Source organism: Podarcis raffonei, chromosome 5 (assembly GCF_027172205.1).
Source record: "Podarcis raffonei isolate rPodRaf1 chromosome 5, rPodRaf1.pri, whole genome shotgun sequence".
Lineage (NCBI taxonomy): Eukaryota > Metazoa > Chordata > Lepidosauria > Squamata > Lacertidae > Podarcis > Podarcis raffonei.
The window spans coordinates 44,565,265-44,589,854 of record NC_070606.1 but is presented as its reverse complement, the minus strand read 5'-3'; the positions used below and the strand labels follow the sequence as shown (position 1 = coordinate 44,589,854).

At 38.5% G+C, this 24,590-nt stretch overlaps 1 protein-coding gene across 2 annotated transcripts in view; it reads left to right on the top strand.

Moving 5' to 3' along the window:
* DOCK1 (dedicator of cytokinesis 1) overlaps positions 1 to 24,590 on the top strand; it is a 346,150-nt gene that overhangs the window by 286,621 nt on the left and 34,939 nt on the right. For both annotated transcript variants that reach the window (XM_053388897.1, XM_053388898.1), the window contains 8 exons: positions 266 to 306; positions 1,859 to 1,949; positions 8,149 to 8,268; positions 17,350 to 17,439; positions 19,431 to 19,535; positions 21,946 to 22,087; positions 22,266 to 22,344; positions 23,590 to 23,674. In XM_053388897.1, coding sequence (XP_053244872.1) covers positions 266 to 306; positions 1,859 to 1,949; positions 8,149 to 8,268; positions 17,350 to 17,439; positions 19,431 to 19,535; positions 21,946 to 22,087; positions 22,266 to 22,344; positions 23,590 to 23,674 — 753 coding nt within the window. The remainder of the gene's footprint in view (positions 1 to 265; positions 307 to 1,858; positions 1,950 to 8,148; positions 8,269 to 17,349; positions 17,440 to 19,430; positions 19,536 to 21,945; positions 22,088 to 22,265; positions 22,345 to 23,589; positions 23,675 to 24,590) is intronic.

The following is a 24,590-nucleotide window of genomic DNA, read 5'->3' as shown; positions in this document are numbered from 1 at the left end:
TGTTTTGTACATTAGAAAGCCAAGAAAAGCTAATGGTGTATGACTTGAAAATGCCCTACCCTGAAAATACTGAATCTCTGCAGTGAAATGTAAAGTACTATTTGCAGATTTCAGTTATAAGAATGTATGAGCTCCTTTAACCAGGAGCAAGTTTCATGTCACAGTTTGAGGCTAATGTTACGTGGCTATGAGTTTCTAATATAATAAATATGCCTAATATATGTATGGCTCACTGACAAATCTCTAATGTCTTTTCTTGTTCCAGAATTTCTACAAAGAGATTGAAAGAGAAGAAATGTACATAAGGTTTGTAAACCTAACTTTATTAGACATTGTGTTTCTTATAAAGCAAGAGGGCTGTTGGATTGCACTAATAAAAGGAACAGATAATCTGTTCTGCTCACATGAGTCTGTAAGATTAATTAAATGTGTTCTTTCGTTCATATGCCCAATATACAATTGCATTTCTGACTGTTCCTACAATCTTCAAAACTGAGTCTGTGTTCTGTTAAGAGAAATGCTAGGATTGGTGTGGCTCCTCTTGTTTTTTTATAATTAGGTTGATTTTTAAATGTTTAAATATTTAGGATATTGTATATTGTAGGTATATATAGATGTCTAGTCTATTGCTTCTACACCACTTTTCTCCAGAATGGAATCATTTGTTCGCTTAAATTTGTATCCCACTTAGAGTAGACCCATTAAAATTGATGGACATAACTTAGGTCCATTACTTTCAATAGGTCTGTTATGAATAAAACTTACTTTTTAATAGAGAATCCAAGCATTAGTGATTAGTTGATTCCCTGTCTTTTATATTTGTCTTCTCATTTTCCCCGCCCCAACCAGGGTTTTTTTGTAATTAAAACACAGCTGTACTGGATAAAACGTGAATTTACGTTTCTCCCTTCTACCAGCCTTTTAAGTAGCTATTTTTCCTCTTTCTCCTCTTCTTTCATAGGCACTGTTGCTTCTCGCATACTGGCCCTTTTATTTTATTTTGTTTGTCTCCCCCCCCCCCACTGAAATTGTTTCTGTTCGTTGCTTAGGGGTGCAGGGGGGTGTTTTAATTACTTGTTTTCTCTTTTCAGCTAGACTGATTGCTCATTAATTTTTATTGTACTTTTTATTGTCCCAACTGCATTCTCCCATTCTCTGGTGGGTAGCAAAATCTTGTATCCCCAGGATAGGCTACTAATTACCAAAAGGTTTTTTATACCATCTGACTACATTCCTTTGAGCAAATCTTCAGAAAGGTATAGAACATATTTGAGATAAAGCCTTTTATGCATTTGTAGTTTCCATTTTGACCATGCATATGTTAAGAGCAATTTTAGTGATTTTTTAAAAAATAGATTTCTTTCCCCTTTAACAGTACAGTCCTATGCATGTCTGCTCAGAAGTAAGTTTCATTGAGTTCACTGGGACATATTTCCAGGGAAGAGTGTATAGGATTGTAGCCTTAGTTGTGGTAGCAATTTAGCTATGGAGTCCCCAGTGGTTTTCTTGGAGGGCTTCTTGAAACAACAAATTAACTGCCCATTTTAGGAAAGACACACATTTATACCAACATCATAACTTTTTTGTTGCATATCTCCAGACACCAAGCTATCAAAAAAGAGTTTCAGTTTTATAGACACTGAAGTTACAACCTTATAAAATGCACGAGTACATTATTGTTTGTTGTTGAGTTTCTTGACATGCTGTGTGCTACATACTGATCGGTTGAAATAAAATATGAGTTTTAAAGTACATCAGTTATATGGTATTCTATTTGAGCATAGGAATCTTAACTGCTAAGCCCTTTGACCTTGTTTTATGACATTACTGAGAATTTATTTTCATTTTTTACTTGTAGGTATTTGTACAAGCTTTGTGACCTGCACAAAGAATGTGATAACTACACTGAAGCTGCCTACACTTTACTGCTGCATGCAAAGCTGCTTAAGGTATAATAGTTGGGATGTACTGTCTTTAAGCATTTGTTTTGCAAGCTGCAAGATCGCTGAGTCTGAAACACTCCCTTGTAAAATGCACTAAATGATTCAGAAAAATTGAAAGCTTAGGTCTAGAATTGCAGCATTTTTGTGGGACAAACAAAATATGAATGCGGATTGTTAGTCAAGGTGTGCTTTGTCATCTGCCGCCTACCAGCACTGTATAACATTTGAAGGGCCTGGGTTGGTGAAGAAACTTTCCATACAGTTCTCAGTGTTGATGAGATTCAGAACTAGAGAACTTACTGTTTTTCTAAGTCAAAATACTAAGGAGAATTTGGAGTTGCCTGAGGGGTTGAAACAAGGGAAGAAAGTGGGGGGGGGCACAGTTTTGAGATTGAATATTTAGCTTAAAATAGGACTATTGGACACAGTGGAACTGACTTCTGAGTAAGCATGTGTAGGATTGTACCATGAAATTAGTGAACTGTCTAACCATAGTCGTAGGAGGAGGATTTGAGTGCAGGAACCTTTTCTGCTCCATAGAAAACAACTGAGATGTCACCTGTGTTAGGAAGCCTTGAATATACTTGCAGTCATGCTTCCGTCACGGTGTTCTGTTGCGCCAGTAGTGGTTTAGTCATGCCGGCCACATGACCTGGAAAGCTGTCTGTGGACAAACACCGGCTCCCTCAGCCTGAAAAGCGAGACAAGCACCATACCCCATAGTCGCTTTTGACTGGACTTAACCATCCAGGGTCCTTTACCTTTTTTATTTTTATTATTAATATATTAATCACCTTCTATGCAGTTGTCTCTAGCCAATATACAATAAAAAGGACAAAAAGGTTTTTAAAAAAGACTCTCCCACAAACAACAACCAGATACATTTAAAACTAAACTAAAACCATACAAAATAGACTCTCAAGGCAAAGACCCATTTATCCTGCTGGGAAAGCCTGTTAGAACAAAAGTATCTTCAGTTGTTCCCAAAAAGTACAGGTAGTAGGTGCCTATTGTTATCTCGGCAGGAATGCTCTTCCACATAACAATAAAAACCCTGCTTCAAGTTACGCTGAGTTGTCTTCTGAGATCTTTGGAACTTGAAACAGCAATTCTCCCACAGATTACAGTGATCCACTGGGTATATAAGGAAAATGTTGATGTCTCAAGTCACCTGCTCCTGAACTGTATAGGACCTTATATGCTAGTACGTACACCTTGAACTTGGCCTGGGAGCAGATTAGCAGCCAATGCAAATCTCACAAACAGAGTGTTACATGCTTCCAGTAGTTTGTTCCCACATGCAACTCAGCTGCTGAATTCGGCACCAATTGCAGCCTCCGGACCAGCCCCCAAGAGTAGCTCTACACAGGGTACGTTGCAGTAATCTAAGCAAGGGGTTACCAAACCATGGACAACTGTGGTCAAGCTATATTGATCCAGGAATTGTCATAGTTATCCTACCAACCTAGTTTTCTTACCAGCCACCAAGGACACCTGCTACTCCAGCAACAAAGCTGGATCCTGACCAAAAATATAATAAACATTATAAATACATCATCAATAAATCACTATTTGACATATCTTCATTTGCGGAACTATACAATAAACAAATTCTTAATACTAACAACACCTCTGACCTATTAGATCTCTGGTGGTAGACAGAGTTTTCCACATGTCTTCTGATACGATAACTTAAATATGAAACAGCCCATTCTCTTGTCCACTGCTTAATTCAGATAATTCAATATCTTTTTGATACTGAATTCATCAGCAGAAGGGGGAGCGAGATAATTATCAGAGATTCCTCCCTAAAAGATGCTCTAAACAGACCCTCAACCATCCAAACCAAATTTTGATGCAGTACAGATGCCTGCAGAATCTCCAGAAATTTTCTCCTTCCTCCATTCTGCTGACTGATGTCTTGTGGAGCCGTATTGAACCAGAGGAGGTTTCTAGTTAAGCTAGATATGTTCTGCTAAGACAAAATAATTACTTTTTCCAATCCTTTTTGCATTGTACATTCATGGGACAAGCACAATATGCTTCAGTTGTAGCAGTATATTTCTGTAAATTCTTTTCACTTCTATTTTTTTAAAATGCAATAAATTGGGAAAAACACATTGAACAGCATAACTTGCTTTTAAAAAGTTTATTCTCCATAAGGGGATTTTTCCAGTAAATACATTTTGAGTTCTTTAAAGAAGTGATAGTTATCTCTAACTATTTTGCTCTGAGGAGTTTGCATGTGTTTAGGCAGAAAATTGATTCACAGTGGGTATATGTTATTTCCTTGCCCAAATAATACTTTGACTAGATTTGTTCAGACATTTTTCTCCACAGCAAGGTGCCTTTGTGTAGCATTGTCCCATCTAGATTTCTGAAGAATTCCAAACCCCCAGTGGTCTAAGCACCACTAAGACAGCCTTACAGAACTAACACAGCCTTATAAATTACCTATGTGCACAGACTTTTGTATTTGATAAGATACCATATAATACTGGATCATGATGTAGACATGGAGAAATAAGCAAACAGACAAAGCCATATACAGTGGTACCTTGGTTTACGAACTTAATCCGTTCCGGAAGTCATTCTTAAACCAAAGTGTTCTTAAACCAAGGCGTGCTTTCCCATAGCAGCGTGGGACTCAATTTACAAATGGAACACACTTGACAGGAAGCAAACACGTTCTTATTCCAAGGCAAAGTTCACAAACCAAAACACCTACTTCCGGCTTTGCAGCATTCTTAATCCAAGTTGTTCATAAATTTAAGCTGTTCTTAAACCAAGGTACCACTGTAGTTGGAATGCAGTATCGAAGATGATGTTTCTTTATGTTCCCAAATGCCATAGCTCAGTTAGTAGAACATCTGCCTTGTCCTAGGTTCAGTCTCAGACTGATAAGGCTGTCTGTGAGCCACTGACAGTCAATATCAACAGTACTGAGCTAGTCTGACAGGTATAAGGCAGCTTGCTATGTTCCTGTGCTCAGTTGGCCCTTTGAATGTGAATCTCTCAGGATCCCTTTTGGTTGGGTTCCAGTTAAACAAAGACATCTCGTGATGAGGTAGTTGTGAAATAAGCAGTTGTAGGGTTTGCTTGTCCTTGGCATATTTTGGAATTTTGGGACCCTTGGAAGGCAGAAAACAGAAAGAAAGAAAGAAAAACGTAATATTCATTGAATTTTTTTGCAAAATTGGAGAAGAAACTGTGCTGAGTCAGAACAAGCTCCATTGGTGGCATTGCCTAGTATTGAAAAGCTATAGTAAATGATACTGTGCATCTTTAGACAATATTCCATATTTCTACTTGTTTGGATCAACTGATTGATTCACGAAAGAATAGTTCTAGACAGAAAATTAAAGGAATAGAAACATATGCCATTCAGTTGTATCAAAGAAGTACAGTGGTACCTCAGGTTACATACGCTTCAGGTTACAGACTCCACTAACCCAGAAATATTACCTTGGGTTAAGAACTTTGCTTCAGGATGAGAACAGAAATCGTGCAGCAGCGGCGCGGCAGCAGCAGGAGGCCCCATTAGCTAAAGTTGTGCTTCAGGTTAAGAACAGTTTCAGGTTAAGAACAGACCTCCGGAACGAATTAAGTACGTAACCAGAGGTACCACTGTATAGATGTAGAACATTGTCCTACAAAACATTAGATCAGGTTTTCAGACTACTAGGCCTTCCAAAAAAATAGTTGTAAACAGAAGGTTAAAGGTGTAGATGCATAACTTCAGCACAGTAGTCTCTTGAATCTTGAAATTAGCAAGCCATTCTATTGGAACAGAACCAAACATTTGGCGATATTGGAGTGTGCTGTAGAATATTGAATTATGAAGCAGAAGCCCCCTTTCTAACTCATCAATATTTCTAGATGGTAGTGAAAGTAATTTTCTGATGGGGATAATGTTATGTGCAACATGCCCTTGTATAATTCATTTCAAAAATAGCTGGTATGAACACTGGTAGCCACTGATTTATTTTGATGCTTCTAGAAGAAAATATTTAAAGGGGGAAATTAAAGGTACAAAGATTTAGTATAGGGCAAACAGGATGCATGGTGGGTGGGGATGAATAGATAGCAGCCAAAGCTTGTTAATGTAGCAGTAGAAAAAGTGTAGAGCATATTTGTAGGACCTATACAAAGACATTTTCAAGTTTATATACTCATATTTTCTGAAATTGATTTGTAAGTCTTTTATTTAAAAAAGAGAGAGAAAATGTCAATGATATTCAGGTGACACTTAAAGGATAAAGCTGTCACTGAAGAGCTTTTATTAAAAGTGTGTGCAGTTTTTTAAATTGCTAATGAGAGATACAATGTGCAGGGAAAGAAATCATGAAGATAGGCAGCCTAACCCTTTGCATATTAACTCAGTCCCTTCTGAGTTTAGTACAGTTTACTCCCAGCTAAGCATCCATAAGATTGGGATCCAATGATGACCCCACGCACCTTTACAGAGAATTGTATTCTTTATATTAACCTTGAGGAGTGTTGTGCAAGCTAAGCTTTCATTATTTTTAAGTGGCTGGTTGGCTACACATTTCAAAATTTGTTTGTTTGTCTACTCATGTATATCCCACCCTTCCTCCCAAGAGTAAACCCAGGATTGATTCGAACATAAAATAGTAAAACATTTTAAAACTATGAAATCAAGGCACATGTGAAACAACAGCAGTTAAAAACCTACAGTACAAGAGTTGTGCAAAGGTTGCCAGATAAAAACGTTTTGATTTTCTACTCCAAAATGGTCAGAATGGAGGACTGCCTGATTTCTCCCAGTGGAATATCAATAAACAGGGTACCACCACTGAAAGTGCCCTGTCCTCTGTCACCATCCTCTTTGTCTCTCCATCTGATGAGGACAAGTTGACATTTTCCTCCAGATTACAGCAGGTACAGTCACTTGGGTCATTTAAAGCTTAGTACGCAAGTACTGACCCCTTGAATCTGGCCCATAGCTCACATGCAGGCAAGTCAGTGCTTTGAGGATTGCAGTGTTAGGAACCTCTAGGCAAATAGCAGAAAATTAAATAAAAGTCACTTTATTCTGTTTCAATGGCTTTCCATTACAAATTTGAATTATAAACCAGATATGTTAAGCACATCATTTTCCAAGCAGAGGAATTGAAAAATAAGACATGGCAAGTTTTAAAATATAGCAGTATATTTCATACATTAGGCCAAATCATGTTCTCTTCCTGAATTCCTCTCTTTATTTAATTGAGGCTACAACACAATACCTCTATCATGCATAGAAGCGTAATGAATTTCAATTTTATAATGATTCTACTGCTGCCTTATAAAATTTCAAAATCAAGATAAGTTTCTTAATTTGCTGCTGTTAATTACTTGAAGTCAGATACCTGGAAAAATAACAGCTTTCTCCTTGCTGAATGTAAGACTTAATTAAAAAGTAAAAAGAGCATTAGCTCTAACCTATAAATCAGACAGGCTTGCTGTATTTAAAATGGTATAGTGTTATTCCACTGCTGATTTTAAAATAATGCAGGATCTTTTTCAAGTAGGATAAAAGCACCACCACTCTCCCCCCCCCCCGCCATTACACAAACCACACCATTATTGAAGTCTATAGAAGTTTGATTCTGTTAACTGTGGTCAGTGGTGTCTTTTTCTATTAACTGGATGGCATCTATTATCCACTATGCCTTTGACAGTTTTTTCAACTTGTGGTGGCCGGAGCCATTTGCAAAGCTCTTGAGGACAAGAACGTTCCATGTTGATGAGCCCCTTCTGTAATTCCGTCCGTAACTTTTTTCTTTCCCCTATACGCCCACATTACATCTGCCTCTTTTCCTTTTGCACCTTACAGTTCTTTATACTCATATTGACATCACTCAGTGCTGCAGGCTCTTTTGCAATGTAAAACTGAGTGCACTGAGCAAGAATGCAAGGTCATTTTATTTGAAAGAGCTTTTAATTTAGCCCCTGCTCTGGTTGGTAAAGTCTTTTCTGGTCTGTGGTTGATCAGTTAACCTGAATGTATGAAGAGTGGTTGGTTGGTTGGTTGGTTGGTTTCAAAAGTGGGTGATAACTCCAAGGTGTCAACACTGATGTCATATTTCCCACCCACAAAACAACTTACGAATCCATCACATGGGCTTGTTTAAAATAGAGCACAGTTATAGGTACATCATTTACCTGTTATTCCCTTCTTTTTCTCCATGGTTTAATTTAGTGGTCAGAAGAACCATGCGCAGCGCATCTTACACAGAGGGATGGATACCAGGCGGCCACACAAGGACAACTAAAAGATCAGCTCTATCAAGAAATTATCCATTATTTTGACAAGGGCAAGGTAATAAGGAAGCATGTTCCATTGCTTTTACTGCAAAATTGCAAGCTACAAATGTGCCAAAATGACAAAGAAAGAATTCATCAAATGACCTTCCGTGAGCTCTCAAGTTGAGATTTGCAAAGTTTTTTTTAAAGAAACTGGAAGCTAGAGCCTAATTACAATGACAGGAGATACATAAAATGTTGAATAAACAGAAAGGGCATAGATTAGTGTGCAATTTACCAGGAAGGAAAGGCACATCTTATTCTAAAGGGATTTATTGATGATAAGCTGATACTGGTAAAAACAATGAGAGTTTAAGGCAGGGGGCAGAGTAAGATGGCATGACCAATTAGCCATCTAATTGGCAGCTCCTTATTATAGTTGCTCTATCTAGCTGGTAGCTTTAGGACTTCCCACAGCAATTAAAAAAGGGCTGTGTCCAATGATGTCCCAATACTGAAGTAATGCTCTTGGATTCAGACAGAGGGGCAGGAGGTGATTTTCAGAAAGGAAAAAAATCTGCCTCAGGGGTTGTGATGAGCCACGTCTGCTTGTCCCAAGATACATTTTGGGGCAAGGAAGATGGTGGAAGAAGAGGAGGAAGGAGCTTTTTCAAGTTTTTGTTTAGAATGCTCAGGTGGCCTCACTGACAAGTGCCAGGAGTTTTGTATATGGAAGCAAAGAATGAGTCCCCCACACTCCTACATACACATGTAGGTATTTAGATAGAAGAAGAAGAGTTTGGATTTGATATCCCGCTTTATCACTACCCTAAGGAGTCTCAAAGTGGCTAACAATCTCCTTTCCCTTCCTCCCCCACAACAAACACTCTGTGAGGTGAATGAGGCTGAGAGACTTCAGAGAAGTGTGACTAGCCCAAGGTCACCCATCAGCTGCATGTGGAGGAGTGGAGACGCGAACCCGGTTCACCAGATTACGAGTCCACCGCTCCTAACCACTACAGCACACTGGCTCTCTTTGCAGAGATTAGTTTGTGACTAATTAAAGTGCAGATGGGCTCAAGTCAAATCTGTGAATATGCTTGGGGAATTGCTAGTGGCAAGTGTGCAGCAGATCGACATGAAGTGGACAGACCTATGGTCAGATCCCTTCTCAGTCAGTAAGCTCACAACATGACCCTGAGCCAATCTAAGCTGCCTTATACACTCAAGATAATATACTGGGTGGTTCTGGTTATGAAATGGAGTGCTCATTCTGAGGATTTTCCTAATGTAATGTAATTGTGAGTTCCTTGGACTTTTAGATGAAAAGCAGGATACAAACAGGATATAATAATCAGTAAATGGTTTGAGAGACAGCAGAAGTATTCAGTGTGTCATGTGAAGCTTGACATGAAACAGCTGAAAGGAGGGGCACAGATTTGAAATATGTCATTGCTTGTGTGATGGGGTGTTATGAAACCAGCAGGACACCACAGTATTTTTGCAGCATTTCTGTTTCTAATTTCTTCAGCTTTTTAAGGGAAAACCAGCTCCAAAGTCCATTTTATTTTAAATACAGACTTATGCAGTTCTGCTACCATGGCACTAATTGGCTGTTTATGAGCAGCAGGCAAAATACCTGTTTACGATGCTTTCACCATGCATGGCTCTACAAAATGAGAAATTCACAGTTTGCAAAAACACTGTTTGTAGAACAATCTGGTTTTGGTTTTAACACCAATTGTGGGTATTAATGAAAAACGCAAAGTAAATGTCGGTTTGTTAAAGAACTGCTGAATGTTTGCTTTGTATCCTTTTCGGTTCCATTTTAGAAAGATAAGCAAAATCTGTACTATTCTTATCTGTGTTGTCAGCATTCAAGGAACAATTTTAGAGCTCCTAATTGTTTACAGAGGTTCTCAAATTTTCCAACTGAAAATTCACATTATCTGACTTGCGTTCTATGTCCCTTAGTACACAGGAAAAATATGTGCAGATTGAGTCCATATCTGGGGAACACTGGCAGTAAATGGAAACAGGTATATTTTAAATGGGCCAAAAAGAAAATTAAATGTGCAGGGACACCTTTGCTCAGGGATGTCAGGTATTGACTTTGTGGGCTAATAGTTTAAATATATAAGAAATGCTTTACAACCCTGAAAATAGACTCCAAAGCAGTTTATAATATTATTTATTTATTTATTTATTTATTTATTTATTTATTTGTTTTAAAAAACCTGTACAAGAACCATACCAGTGGTCTATCTTGGAGTCTCAAATTTCAGTGGCACCCTGGGTGATGCCAAAATCTAGTGCCCCCCCTTTCACCTTCTGTTGAACTTCATAGTTGTGGCACCCCAGAAACTCTGCGCCTGGTGCGACCATACTGGTTGCGTTCCCCTAGATCGGCCTTTGGCCACACAGAAATAAAAGCAACCACTACCTGGCACAATTCAAAGAGTTGTCACTACTTGGTCTGTGGAGTTTTCTTTTTTAACTACCTTACCTTCCCCACTGGGATTATGGCCAGAAAATAAAAGTCCTGATGATGCAAGAAAGATAATTCCATCCTTTCAAGGTCATACAGTATTGGGGCATGACTGCGTGTTTACTTCCAAAACTGTGGCACTAGACACATGGGCTGGTGTCTCTTCCTCATCCTTTTGCTGGCTTATAGCAAAGCTGTTTGCTGGCTTTATAGCAACATCTTGGAAGCTAGTGGGCAAGAGCAGAGCAGACCAAGACTGGAGAAAACCTTTGTGGGTGAAGCTGCATTTGGCTACTTGGCGTGACATTGTATTTTTAGTAAAATGTATTCATAGGTCTTTGATATCTAGGCCATATATGTTTGAGACTGAGAGAACTTGTGGCGGGGGGAGCTCAATTCAAGTGTAGAATTAAAAGTAAAGTTTAATGACAAAAGAAAAGGACTAGTAGAATAGAGAATAAAGATTTAAGGCTGCATTGCTAGCTATAGAGGGTAGGATATACTCAGCCTCTGTTCTTCTTCTGTGTGTGTTTCCATGTGCATCTTGAAAATGCCCTGGATTTTAGTCTTAAATTTCTCACAGTTTAATCAGTGTTTGGCTACTGAATTCCCTCTGTTGTTGAAAACGCAGATACTAATGCAATCTGTAGTCAGGTATTTCTCAACAACACTTAACACTAAAGGTACTGCTACATCATGCTGGCAATTGAGAAATTATTTTCCCCTTCACATTCACCTGCTCCTTCCACAGTCCACAAGCCGCTCCTTTCCCCAGTGTTTCACCCTCCTGTCATACTATATCATCATCTTAAATCATGTAAAATGTAAAATTCGGGAAGGCTTGACGTGGCTATGCAAAAACACTGTGCTCTTAACACTGAAAATGCAGCCCCAACAGTAGATAGTCTGGTTTATTATTTCTGATTTCCCATCTTATGAAACTAAACGTGGGTTGGAACCATGTAATGAACTTTCAAGGCAAGTACAGTTATTTGTAGGGGGCATTCTTCAAACAAGAGGAGGAATATTTAATTCTTCTCCCTTTTCTAAACAACTTGTTATCCACCTGCCAGAATTATTGTCTTTCCTTGAACCTAGATGGGAAGAAATGGCTTGGAAAACTGCTAGGCAGCAGCCCTGCAGCCCCATGTATCCATCCCCACACATGCTCCCTCAGCTCCTGCAAAGCAAAGTATTGGTGGATATGTAGTTCCAGCATACATTAGCTCTCCCTTAAGTGATTCTTTTCCTACTAAGACTCAAAATTCTCTACTAAAAGGCTACTACATATATGCAGGCCTTGCACCAACGAACCACCTTTACTCCAGATAATTCAGAAGTAATTAACCTTCCATTTGTAATCCCTGCTTAACATGCTGGATGTGGCTTTGGTTACCCTGTAAATGAGATGTATAGGAAGGAAGAAGCTGAAGAATTGAACTGTAGGAAAACAGGAAGAGATTAGTAGAACAGTGCACATATTAAGCCTGAGTATAAAGACTCCCATTGCCAGGAACTGATCTTGTTGTTGTTGTTGTTGTTGTTATTTATTAATTAATACCCCGCCCATCTGGCTGGGTTTCCCCAGCCACTCTGGGTGGCTTCCGACCAAATATTAAAAACAATACAGTGTCAGACATAAAAACTTCCCTAAACAGGGCTTCCTTCAGTTGTCTTTTAAAAGTAAAATAGTTGTTTATTGTCTTGACATCTGCTGGGAGGGCGTTCCACAGGGCAGGTGCCACTACCGAAAAGGCCCTCTGCCTGGTTCCCTGTAACCTCACTTCTCGCAGCGAGGGAACCGCCAGAAGGCCCTCAGCGGTGGACCTTAGTGTCCGGGCTGGATGATGGGGGTGGAGACGCTCCTTCAGGTATACAGGACCGAGGCCATTTAGGGCTTTAAAGGTCAGCACCAACACTTCTAATTGTACTCAGAAATGTACTGGGAGCCAATGAATATCTTTAAATGGTGACAGTGGTTTCATACGAAACATCAGATTGAGAGTGCTAGTCAGGAGCATATTAAACAAAACTTTTCCTGCAGGATAAGGTTAATGGACCATAAGCAGATTTTTGTGTGTGTGTGTAAACTTGTATAAGGATTTGAGTGGCGTGTTAGGAAGTTTTTCTAACAAGAAGGAAGAAAATCTCACTTATCAACAGCTAGATCGGAGAGCATAAAAATAGTAAGAAAAGAGAGACCACTTTAATTGCTGTTTTATGAGGTTGTCATTGGGGAAGGTGATCCAGGAAATCCAGCTAGATTTGTGAGACATAGACATTTTGCTTGAGAAGTCCAATTGAGAATCCTACATCCAAATATAGATAATATGAGAAAGCTAAATTAGATGTGTTTAAAAGACTGACTTCCTGAGAGTGCTCTTCATTCCATCGTTTGCTCGTGTTGATTAGAAATCTACAGAGATTCTCTAATCACCAACTGAAATACATCTTGTACTTTACTGGGATAACAAGTAATTACAAGTATACTGTAGCAGGATAATTTGCCTATCCATATTAACATTATTTCCAATTACTTGATAAACAATGAGAACAAAATAAGAGAATTTAATTTGTCATCGCAAAAGCAGTAAAAATAAAATAATACAGAACAAAAATCTATTGAGCATATTTATTGAGTGGGTCCTTGGCCCAGTGGTCGAGCACCTAGAAGATGGTCCTAAATTCAATCCTTGGCAACACTTGGTAAGGCTGAGAGAGATCTCTGCTCAGACCCAGGAAAGCTGTTGCTACTCAGGATTGACAGCACTGGGTTCGATGGGCCCAATGATATGACTCAGCATAAGGCAGCTTCCAATGTTCCTAAGTAGTCCTAAGTTATGAACCATAAGAGAAATAACAAATTCATCTAATTTCCTTGTGTCATTGGTATCAGTGGAGAATTTCCTTCAATGCAAATACAAGCTTGAGAGGAGGGGTTCATTTCAGGACCACAGCCGGGCAAGGAGAGGGTTAAATTCTCTACCTGCTGTGATCCTGATATTTGTGAGCCACAAAACACAAAAACACTGTTAACATCGCATCTAGCTTGGCCCTTAATTGCATTAAAATTCCACTTTAAATTCAACAAATAATATGTAAGCCTTATTCTCTATAGATATATTTAGTGTGTTGTGCAGATTTAGGACTAGTTCATACTTAGGAGTCGTATGCATTCAGATGTGCCTCAACTTCATGTGTAGGGGGCCACGTGGAGAAAGTAGGGTATATACATTGCATGGGCAGGGCCAGTAGCAGATGGCATGCTTGAGGCTGTGCCACTCATCTGACCTCCTTGCATCTAAGTTGTTCCTGCATATTAGGATGGAGCGGGCAAAGGGCAAGGTGGCAGTAAGGTCGGTCTGGAGCCAATCTGGCACTCCTACCAGTACATTCATGCCACATGGACCTAGTCACCACCTTGCCCTTAGCTCTCTCCATCCCAGTATGAAACAGCGACACAGCCAGAGTGTTGTCACGTGAGCAGAGCAGCACCACTATGCCAGTGTGGTGTAGTGGTTAAGAGCGGTAGACTTGTAATCCAAACTCCTCTTCTTCTTCTTCTGCTACTGGGTAAGCCATACATATGTGCAGAACATGTACAAATGTGCACCCATAAGCTTTTCAAATTCTGCACACTCACAGGGTGCCCAACCCTAGGGTAATGCTCCCTGTAACTCAGGACAAAATGTGAACCATCTTTCAAACCCTGACTTTTTTCAGAAGTTTACATTCTTCTAAAATAATATTCCTTTTCTGAAACATAACATTTTAACCTAGCATTACATTGGGTAGAACTTCAGTACCACTGAAACCATTTCAGTGGCACTGAAAGGGACACTTCCTTTCTACTGCTGAGAGCTCTTTTTAAAAAAAAAACACACACGTGAAACCAGACCCCACATTTCATTTTTAAGACTGTGACTGTTGAGTGTGAACTTTTAAAATTATAGTTACCTCCATATAAAAATAAGGTCTCCCTTTCGGAAGCTGACCCATTCCCATAAAAGAGGGTTGCTAAATGTTTGTGTCCCTGAGACACAAACCGTACATCTCATCTTTTCAGTGAAAGGAAGGCATATTTTTTCACTGCAGTATCCCCAACATCATTCACTTGTGCCTTTGTTAGGGTGTGTTTTTTAAAAACGTACATCAAACAAAGCACTATATACTGATTCTCTTTTCTCTAGATGACTTGCCATGTCCTAGGCAAAGCTGGGAAAAGTTCCAAAGCAGGAAATCTGAGAGGCAGCAGATTGGACATTTTTGACCTTCAAGAATATTTATAGATTTCAGTTATCAGAGGCTCTTGTGACAATTGCACTGTTCTCTCTCAAATAAATTTGCTGCAGTGAACATGGGAAACTTATTCAGAGTTTTCACAGGACTTTAGAGACAACTTTTTTTAAAAAAAAAAAGATTGGCTGAACAATTTTTTTGCAGTGCTGCATGGCATTTTTTTATTGTGGTTGTATACAGTTGTGTCCTTCCACTGACAGAAGGCTCTTTGATCTAGTGAAGACTTTTGTGCGTGGAAAAGGGGGCTAGAAAGAGATGGTTTTTCCGATTCCCCTTTACTTCTGCATCTGCCAGGGCCTCGCTCCCAATCTGCTCCAGAGGGTTTTTAGACCCATTGGACAGTGAGGGAGATTGCAGGAGAAAGGGAAAGGTTGTGAAAAGCCTCTGTCTGGTTCACTCAGTTGAGAGACACAATTAAATATTGCCCTGTATGTGGTTCCCAGCAATCTCCTCAAGCATCATGTGGATTCCAACCTATTGTTTCACATTTCTAGGGACCATTCTCTTGTGCCAGGAGCACTCTGGAATTCTCCTGCCTTATAGTGAGAAGATCGTTTTATTTCCTGGTCATAGGTTTTCTACATTTCATGCACACAAACAATTCCTTATATACACTTTATTTTCTTGAGAAAACTCCAGTGTAGGCATAGTCAAGAAATTAAAACTTCTCAGTTATGTTGTTTAACAGGAAAGCAGAATAAATTGTATTACTATTATGACAGAAAAGTGATTGTTAATCTCTTGAAAAATGCATAATGGCTTTTTACATTATGAAACAAGATTCATATTGCTGACAAACTCCTGCTTTAAAGATGCTCTTAACCCTGCCTTAGTATTGCAAATGAGAAAATAAAGTTGTCTTTCAAGAATTGTATTTTCTATTCAGTTGGTGCTGTGCCTTAGAGAAGTAGCAGCCTTTGGCTCTCTGTGCAAATTGATGAACTTGGCGTATTCTTAGTGTGCTTTTAAAGCTATAAATACTCTTCACTGTTCCGAAAGGAACAGAGAATGTCCAGAGTTTTTTTTCCCCTTCGCTGCGGTGTCTTTCAGTCTTGGCATTGATAAGTTTCAGCTGCTTCTAACAACAAATATATTAGATCACAGTTGGGTGACATAGCAGAAGATCTGTAATTAGATCTCTGGGGTTTTGTATTTTTAACATAGTAAAACATGCAGGTAACTTGGATGAGGTTAACAAATAGGGATGCTGGAGGATTTTATTTTTCGTGTCTTCTGATACGAACTGCAACTACCAGGGAAATGTGTGGTTTGGTTATCCTTCAGGTTTTGCTGGTGAAGTTTGTGATGCAGTTCATAGCTCAAAAAATATTGAAGTGCATATTTTAGGATAAAATATATTTGGAAGATGTGGAGTTTGAGAGAAAATATGCTTACAATCCATATTTTGTGGTAAAATAATTTCAAAACTACATATTTAAATAAATAAATACCAAATTTCACATGGTTGTATTTTTTTAAAAAATGAATGCTGGGATCTGTACCAGGGTACTAGGAAAATTAAGGTTCATACATGCTGTGGATTATTACCCAGACTGAAAACCAAACCCCCATACCATAAAAGCATTTAGAACCTATATAGTATCTGGGGGGGGCAGCTAGTAGAGGTACAAATCAAGAAATTACACAAGGGGGGAAGGGTTAAAAAAGCATACACCAATGCCACCCAATCTACTCTAATCTCCCCTCTCTGCTGCTATTATTGTTTGTGTATGTCCGTGTGTGCGCATGCACATGTTTATTTACCTGAGAACCAATCATTTCTCTCATCTAGTTGTGCCAGGTGTTTGGTACCATATATTACGTTATATTACAAATGCCTAAGCTAAATAGGTAATATGGCCAAGCTGAATGTGATTCTGTCCTTCAGAAGCCATTAAAAAGCCATATTAATTAATTAATTAACTAACTAACTAACAGTATTTGCAGCCCCCTCTTCCTTGAATGACATGCATAGCATTGTGATGTATGTTGGTGAAGGAATAGAGTCCATTGTGCTCATTCATGTTTAGGTTTGCATGCCATGCATCCAACATCTCTTTCCCTATTTGCCCTCTCGTGCAAGGACCTCACAAAAACAATACCAAATTAATCTTATTTTTTACCTTTCTCTTGGCTTATCGGTCAAGAGAGAAGGCAGCAGGAATATAGGTATCTGAAAAGTTGCCTATGTTATCTGTTCAAATGTAATATTGGGTTTTTTAATTATTACATTGCTTGTTTTGTTGCTTTATAGGTAGGCTATATGTACATACGAACATACATACCATGAATTGCAACATATATTACTGGATTTTAAAAAAAGATTGGCAACTGTGACTGAGGTTCAGATGTGTGCTGTTTTTTTAACAGATGTGGGAAGAAGCCATTGCCTTGGGCAAAGAACTTGCAGAACAGTACGAAAACGAAATGTTTGATTATGAACAACTCAGTGAACTGCTGGTAGGTTCCTTCTCAGTCCATTGTGAATTAATAAAAACATAAGATTGTTTCTAGAATTCCTGTTTTTAAGTTTTACCACTTCAAACTGTTTGGGGCCACTGGAAAAGTTTCCCAACCAGAGAGGCTAATAGGAATCTGAAGACAATTTGTGTTAGAGACTTCCACAGTTGGATTGGTGTTTTGTGTCTGTTTCATGAGTAGCATATGTGACACATAGAGGCAAATTGCTTTTGTTGAACAATTAGGTCATAAAAAATTTGCAGCACATGTCCTTGTGTATGTTCTGTCAGCCCTGTTGTTGAGTTAATTTCATGCACACTTTGAATCCGACAGGTAACAAAAAAAATGCATTGTTTTAATAATGCTTTTGTTGTTATACATAAAGCCTATTGTACCTACAATGTGTGGGTGATAATTCAGCGAGTGAACTTCCTCTTTCCCTCCAGCCCTCCAGCCCCACTTCAGCCTCTCAAATATTGTCCAGAGGATCTCCCACATCTCAAGAACTGATTTAGTGGGACTGCATTGGGGTGGCTGCATGAGGGAGGAGAGGAAAGGCAGGTTTTTCAGTTTTGCTGATGGAAAGACACTGTTGGATATCTCCATATCTATTTGCTGAAGAGCCCTGTGTGTACTTGACAAAACAATTATGGGCTTCTATCAACCCCTCTCTCCCTCTCTCTCTCTCTCTCTCTCTCTCTCTATATATATATATATATATATTCTGAGTTGCTCTTCCATTTAAGAAAGGACTCTGAAAGCTAAGATCAGACAAAGGTAGCTTAACTGTGTTGGGGGTTTGTTTCTGTTTCATTTGCCTTGCTTTTCATACTTAGCCGATTTTTCTTCACTTTCTTTTTCTTCTCCCTACACATCAATTCCCCACCCCACCGCTTTTTGCTTTCTTCCTCTAAAAGTTTCAAGATTTTACTCTTTACCTTCCTAAACATTTCTCTGCTATATCTCTTTCTTCTTGCTTTTAACAATACAGTGGTACCTCGGGTTACATACACTTCAGGTTACAGACTCTGCTAACCCAGAAATATTACCTCGGGTTAAGAACTTTGCTTCAGGATGAGAACAGAAATCGTGCTCCGGCGGCGCGGCAGCAGCAGGAGGCCCCATTAGCTAAAGTGGTGCTTCAGGTTAAGAACGGACCTCCGGAACGAATTAAGTACTTAACCCGAGGTACCACTGTATCTGTCTTTAGAATTTGTAGAAATAATTTATAAAGCACTGTACTTTTATAATCTCTGTCCTTCCTGCCTTTCCCAGTTGGACTGTGTTAAGATGTGGAGTTTAAATTCAGTGGATGTTATCCAACATTAGTCAAAACCCAGAGTCTCATTGAAATCAATTGCTTAAGTAGCAGAAGTCTATTTATTTCACAGGGTCTGCTCTGAGTATGACTTAGTTGGATATAATCACCTGTGTCTTACTTGCGTTTTAAGTGATATGCAAATAATAAATATTTTATTATATGATTGGTTCCAAAAAGGAAAATGAGACCTCTGAGAATTGCTGAACCAGAGATAAAGACTTCCAGTTACAGACCAAAGTACAGTGGTACGTTGGGTTAAGTACTTAATTCGTTCTGGAGGTCCGTACTTAACCTGAAACTGTTCGTAACCTGAAGCACCACTTTAGCTAATGGGGTCTCCTGCTGCCGCCACGCCGCCAGAGCACGATTTCTGTTCTCATCCTGAAGCAAAGTTCTTAACCTGAAGCACTATTTCTGGGTTAGCGGAGTCTGTAACCTGAAGCGTATGTAACCCGAGGTACCACTGTATTTTTGCCAAGTACCTTGAGCAGACATACACGCACTAGTGACTTCTCAAACCAGATTGAAATACTTTAATATGTTCACTTGCAGATAACCAGGAAGTGCATGTGTTAGGATTCTAAAGAAATGGAAAATGCAGTTTTAACAAGAAAATGCTGTCATCTCCTGTTGAAAGATATTTTTTTTAACTATATATTTTTCTACACAGAAAAAGCAAGCACAGTTCTATGAAAATATTGTGAAAGTAATCAGACCTAAACCAGATTATTTTGCTGTTGGATACTATGGACAAGGATTTCCAACATTTCTACGGGTAAATGTTTTCAGCTTTTGATGGGTAACAGATAGATGCTATACTTGAAAATGTCATCCTCTTTCAGTGTGCTAAGTTGATGAAATATCCAATACATTTTAGGATCTTTTCTCCCCAAGATGTATTACTTTTTATATCTATTTTTGACTTCACAATTTTATTTAGAAGAAGCTTGCTTTACTCTAGATCTCTGCTTACGAATCATATAATTTTCAAATAATTGAAAAGGATGATATGGAACCAATGTGCATTAGATGTAAATTACTGATTTTGCAGATGTAATAATAATTATAAAAAATGAAAAATATAGTGACATTTGTTCATACAGATTGAAGCTCCCAAATCTGATTTGTGATATATTAGATATAACAGTAAATAAAATCTAACAATTGAGTGGTTAATTTACTCTCATTTCCCCCCCAAGTGAATTCATCCATCAAATAGCTACAGAGATCATCAACATTTGCTACTTTTTATGTCAAAACCTGAACAATGGGATTACATTGAGAGAGAATGAACCCAATACAATTTTATAGATTCTGAACACCTCATTTTGCTGATTTAGACATAATGGGGAAGTATGCAAATAAGCCTGCATGGGCCCAAAGTGTGCACACTTCCCTCTTACACACTTGGCTTATTCTAATACATTATAGTTCTCTGAGTTTGGATGTCACTGGGAACTGTGGTTTGTTCGAAAGTGAAAGCACCCAATCTCTTCTTTGTGGATCCCCAAAACATGAGGCTCAGACAAACTCATTAATGTTAGGGGAATACATGGAAGGTCACAGGAGTGAGCCTTAATGAGTGCCACACTGTGAACAGCTTCCCTGCGATTCACTACTGGTTCAGAAACAATCACAGCCTCATGCATGACATGCTCAAGACTCTTTGAAGTGCATAGGAATTGGATCATTGGTACAGAGCTGTATCTGATTTTAAAGCATTCCCATGCTATGGGGGATAGAGTTTGATAACTCAACCCCACTTTTTACTAAATGCAAGGGAAAACCTAATTTCTGTATCTCCTGGTATGAGCAAGGCTGCGGCAGCAGAACAAAGTGACATGTTTCTGTGTAAAATTTTGAAAGATAAAGGTTGCATCCATGCATGTGAGAAATGGTCTTCTGCTTGCGCAACAGGACCTTGCCTTTCTCAGACTTCTGGGACCCCATATTTCGGGGTTGTGGGGTGAGAGCATATCTGAACTAAAAGCAAGACAATGAAATCTATCAACTTCCCTGCTGTCTTTACAAAAGCAAGGCCTGTGATTTATTAAGCATTTTGTCACATGCAGACTAATTTGCAATACAGTACACATTTCTCTCTATGGGCAGAGTTATCTGCTAGTGATTTAGAGTTGCTAAATACAGCTCTGGAGAATTGTTAGGAAACACAAGAGAAGTAGCAAAGCTGTCCTGAATTATTTTACTAAAATGGAACTGAATTAGCATACTCCATTTTCTGTATAATCTGTGTAGACAAAGGAAAAGAATGCAAAATAAAAGCTCTGTTCTAATCACTGGTGTTGATACTGAACTGAACTCTTCGCAGGGGGTTATTTAAAGTGCTTGGATATAGTTTTTCTATTTTTAAAAATAGTTCATTCGTAGCCCATCCTATCCCAAGGCCTATTAAGCCAAAGAGGATCCTAGTTGGGTTGGGTTATGTAGTCAGATGTGGGCCTTCACGGGTACCCCATTTTTTTCTTGCTCCAATGACAATTGTCCCTTGACTTCTCAACCCTAATAGTTAACTATTTCCTGTGTCTTTGCCATTTTTTATTTCTATAATCTCCAATCCTGCAGCCACTCTGAAGTCATGGTTCATGTGATACATTTCTTCCACAATAGTTTCCATAATACATAAGGACCATTCCATTTTTTCAGGGAATTTCATTCTTAGCTGAATGGTTGCAGTTACATTTTATTTTACTTGCTTGATTTAACAAAATTTATATACTACTTGATAGTTAAACAAACACACACACACACACACACACACACACACACACTAAGCGGTTTGCTATTGTATAGGGAACTGCTAATCATAAATAACTTCCCACAAAGAATGGCTCCCATAAGGGCCCATTTTTCACTATCACATCACAAATGTAACATATGTATTGAGTTAAAAGCCAATGTTCCCAAACTCAAAATCTTTAAAAAAATAAAATCTTAATGGAAAATTAATCATCCTAATTTAATATGCTCTTGGTGCAGAGTTTATTTTATTAAGCTTTTAATTTATGTCAGATTTTATCTTCAATTGTTTTCTGGATACTGTATAGTTTCAATGTTTGTAGAAATAGGTTTTTGAACAAATACCAGGTATGCTTAAGCAAGATATATGTGGGCTTTTCTAATGGAATCTATAATGTACCCAAATTTCATTATATATTTGTTGATAGAACAAAGTTTTTATTTACCGAGGAAAAGAATATGAGCGCCGTGAAGATTTTGAAGCCAGGTTATTAACTCAGTTCCCTAATGCTGAGAAAATGAAGACAACTTCTCCTCCAGGAGAAAACATTAAGAACTCTCCAGCGCAATGTATCCTTTAAATGTGCTCTATTGGTGTGATGGGGTCCCTTCAAAGAATCCACAGACACATTTCCTTTCCTATGTTGTTTTTGATAACTCTACTGTATGAATGTCCACTTAAGTTGAAATTTTACAGATACATAATTTTAACAGTTTTATCATTACAGTTCTTAACACTGTAATTCAGATATTCAGTGCTTCACTGTAAAGCCAAAGCTTGATTTACCATCAAGATTTCACAAGCCGGTATCAGAGCAAATTTTAAGGTACAAATGTCTGGAATTTCACTGCACCTCATGTAGCAGATACCTGTGAAAGCTTCTGCCATAATAAATATTATAGTCTTTAAGATGTTGATTTGGCTGCAAAGGAATAACATGGTTACCTCTCTGGAAATAATTGCGCTTTATGACTTAATAGGCTGTACCTGATTAAATAGATAACTTGATAAATGACCTGCTAAACTATATACCCACACCTTGAGCCAATCCTGTTCAGAAAGGTGAAATATACACCAAGGACATATAATTAAATCAGGCATTACATTTTTCAGTGTGGTTCAAGCAGAAATGAATTTTGGACTGGACACCTTCTCTTCTCTGCTCTCCCCTTACCCTGTTAAAAGCAACGCCTGTCCCAAACTGACTCCATGTGTGCTCAGGATCTCGCTTAACCTTTCATATGCTCTCTGGGTTGACATTGCAATCTGAGCTACCCAAAGTTTCCAAAGTATTATGATGGACAACCTCCCATAGAAAGAATTAAATGCCACCAGGGCATCCCAAACTGAAGGAAACAGTTGCAGTTCATAATCATAGTTGTGGCTCTAACCACAGGGTCTTTGGAGCCAAGGAGACATAAGTAACTACTCTACTTCATCCTGCTCCCAAAATGTTTTAAAAGCAACATTTCACTAAGGTATTTATTACTTATTTGAAGGAGTCAGTATGGTGTAGTATCTAGGCTCCAAATTCCCACGCAGCTGTGAAGCACACGTAAGTGACCTTGGGCCAGCCACACACACTTTATGTAATCTTCTTTACAGATTGCTTAGTGTGGGGTGGAGATAGGAGATTACACATGCTGCCCTGGTCTTTGTGAAATAAGGGCAGAATGAGATATATAAAGGTGCTTCTTAAGCCAAATGTGTAAATAGCATTTATTTGTGAATGTGCCAGAAGATCAATAAGTGTGAGCAGAGGGGCTGGTAATTTTCCTTGTGGCCCTATATTTCTGTTATTATTTGCAAGTCTATTCTAAGCCTTTTATCATTTGTATCCAACCTTTTAATCAAAAGTTACTTTAATAACCTTTTATTCAGTTAGGACTGGAGCATGCATAGAGGTCACTTTAAATCACTCGGCAGCTGTCACTGTGTGGAGAACAATTTCATGCAGCGGCTGGTGATTTAAAGCCACGCAGTGGGTTCATTGTGTGCTGCAGTCCTCATTTTAATGTTCATGTGTGTTATAAGAAAATTTGTATGCAATTGTGTATCTTCCTTCTTTCAGTTTCTATAGGGTGAATGAGGTTCAGCGGTTTGAGTATTCACGGCCTGTTCGGAAAGGAGAGAAAAACCCGGACAACGAATTTGCGGTAATTTTTGCATGTTAAACTGAGATCCATAATAGCTATTTGGATTCCATTTAGTAATCTTGAAATAAATGCATGCATATTTTAGGAGACCAAAATTTTGTTCATGGGTGTGAGTATTGCCTCTTAAAATGTTATATCCTTACTATAAGAAACAAAGAACACATCCACTTTAAAAATACAGGTTTCGATAACTGAAAGTTGACTTCATTAATGTAAACATTGTAGCCATGCAGATTTAACTTCTGTCTTCTAGGCAGCAATAATATTTTCACAAAGCCATATGGTTGATCTTTGAAGCCAGTATTTATGTTTCAAATCCTATATATCAGTGGGTGGAATTCAACTACATTTTTGCACAAACACAAGGATTAGCACTAGTGCAAGGAGATCCCCCCCCCCCATTTCTATCCCCCAGTCTACTTGAACAGATTTAGGGAGGAGAACTGGAGATTTTTTCATTACACAAGAATAAATGATTGTGCTGATAGAAAATCTGCTTAGCACCATGTTGAATACAACCCAAGATCTTGAAAGTTTTTTTTAATAGTGATAGATGTTATTAAATGATCACTAAACTCTCAATTTTGGTTTTTCTAAAGTTCAGATCCGTATTATAGGGAGATCTTAAGCTGTGTTGTGTGTAGACCCTAGAGTTGATGCTTTCTAAGGGCCAAATTGCAGATGGCCTTGAATGCATATTTACATGGCAGGGGAGGGGGGGAAACACCATTTCCTGCCCTTCTGTGGTCCTGAGGAAAATTCATCTTCAGAAGCTTATATTTGCTTTGGGGATAAATTCCCATTGGCATTGTTGGAGTGTCTCCAAATTTTTTTCCCTTCAGACAAGGAATTTTCCTCAGGACTGTAGTAGGGGAAGAAAGGATTAAAGTTCCTCTCCATGTCAGCTGGCATTCAT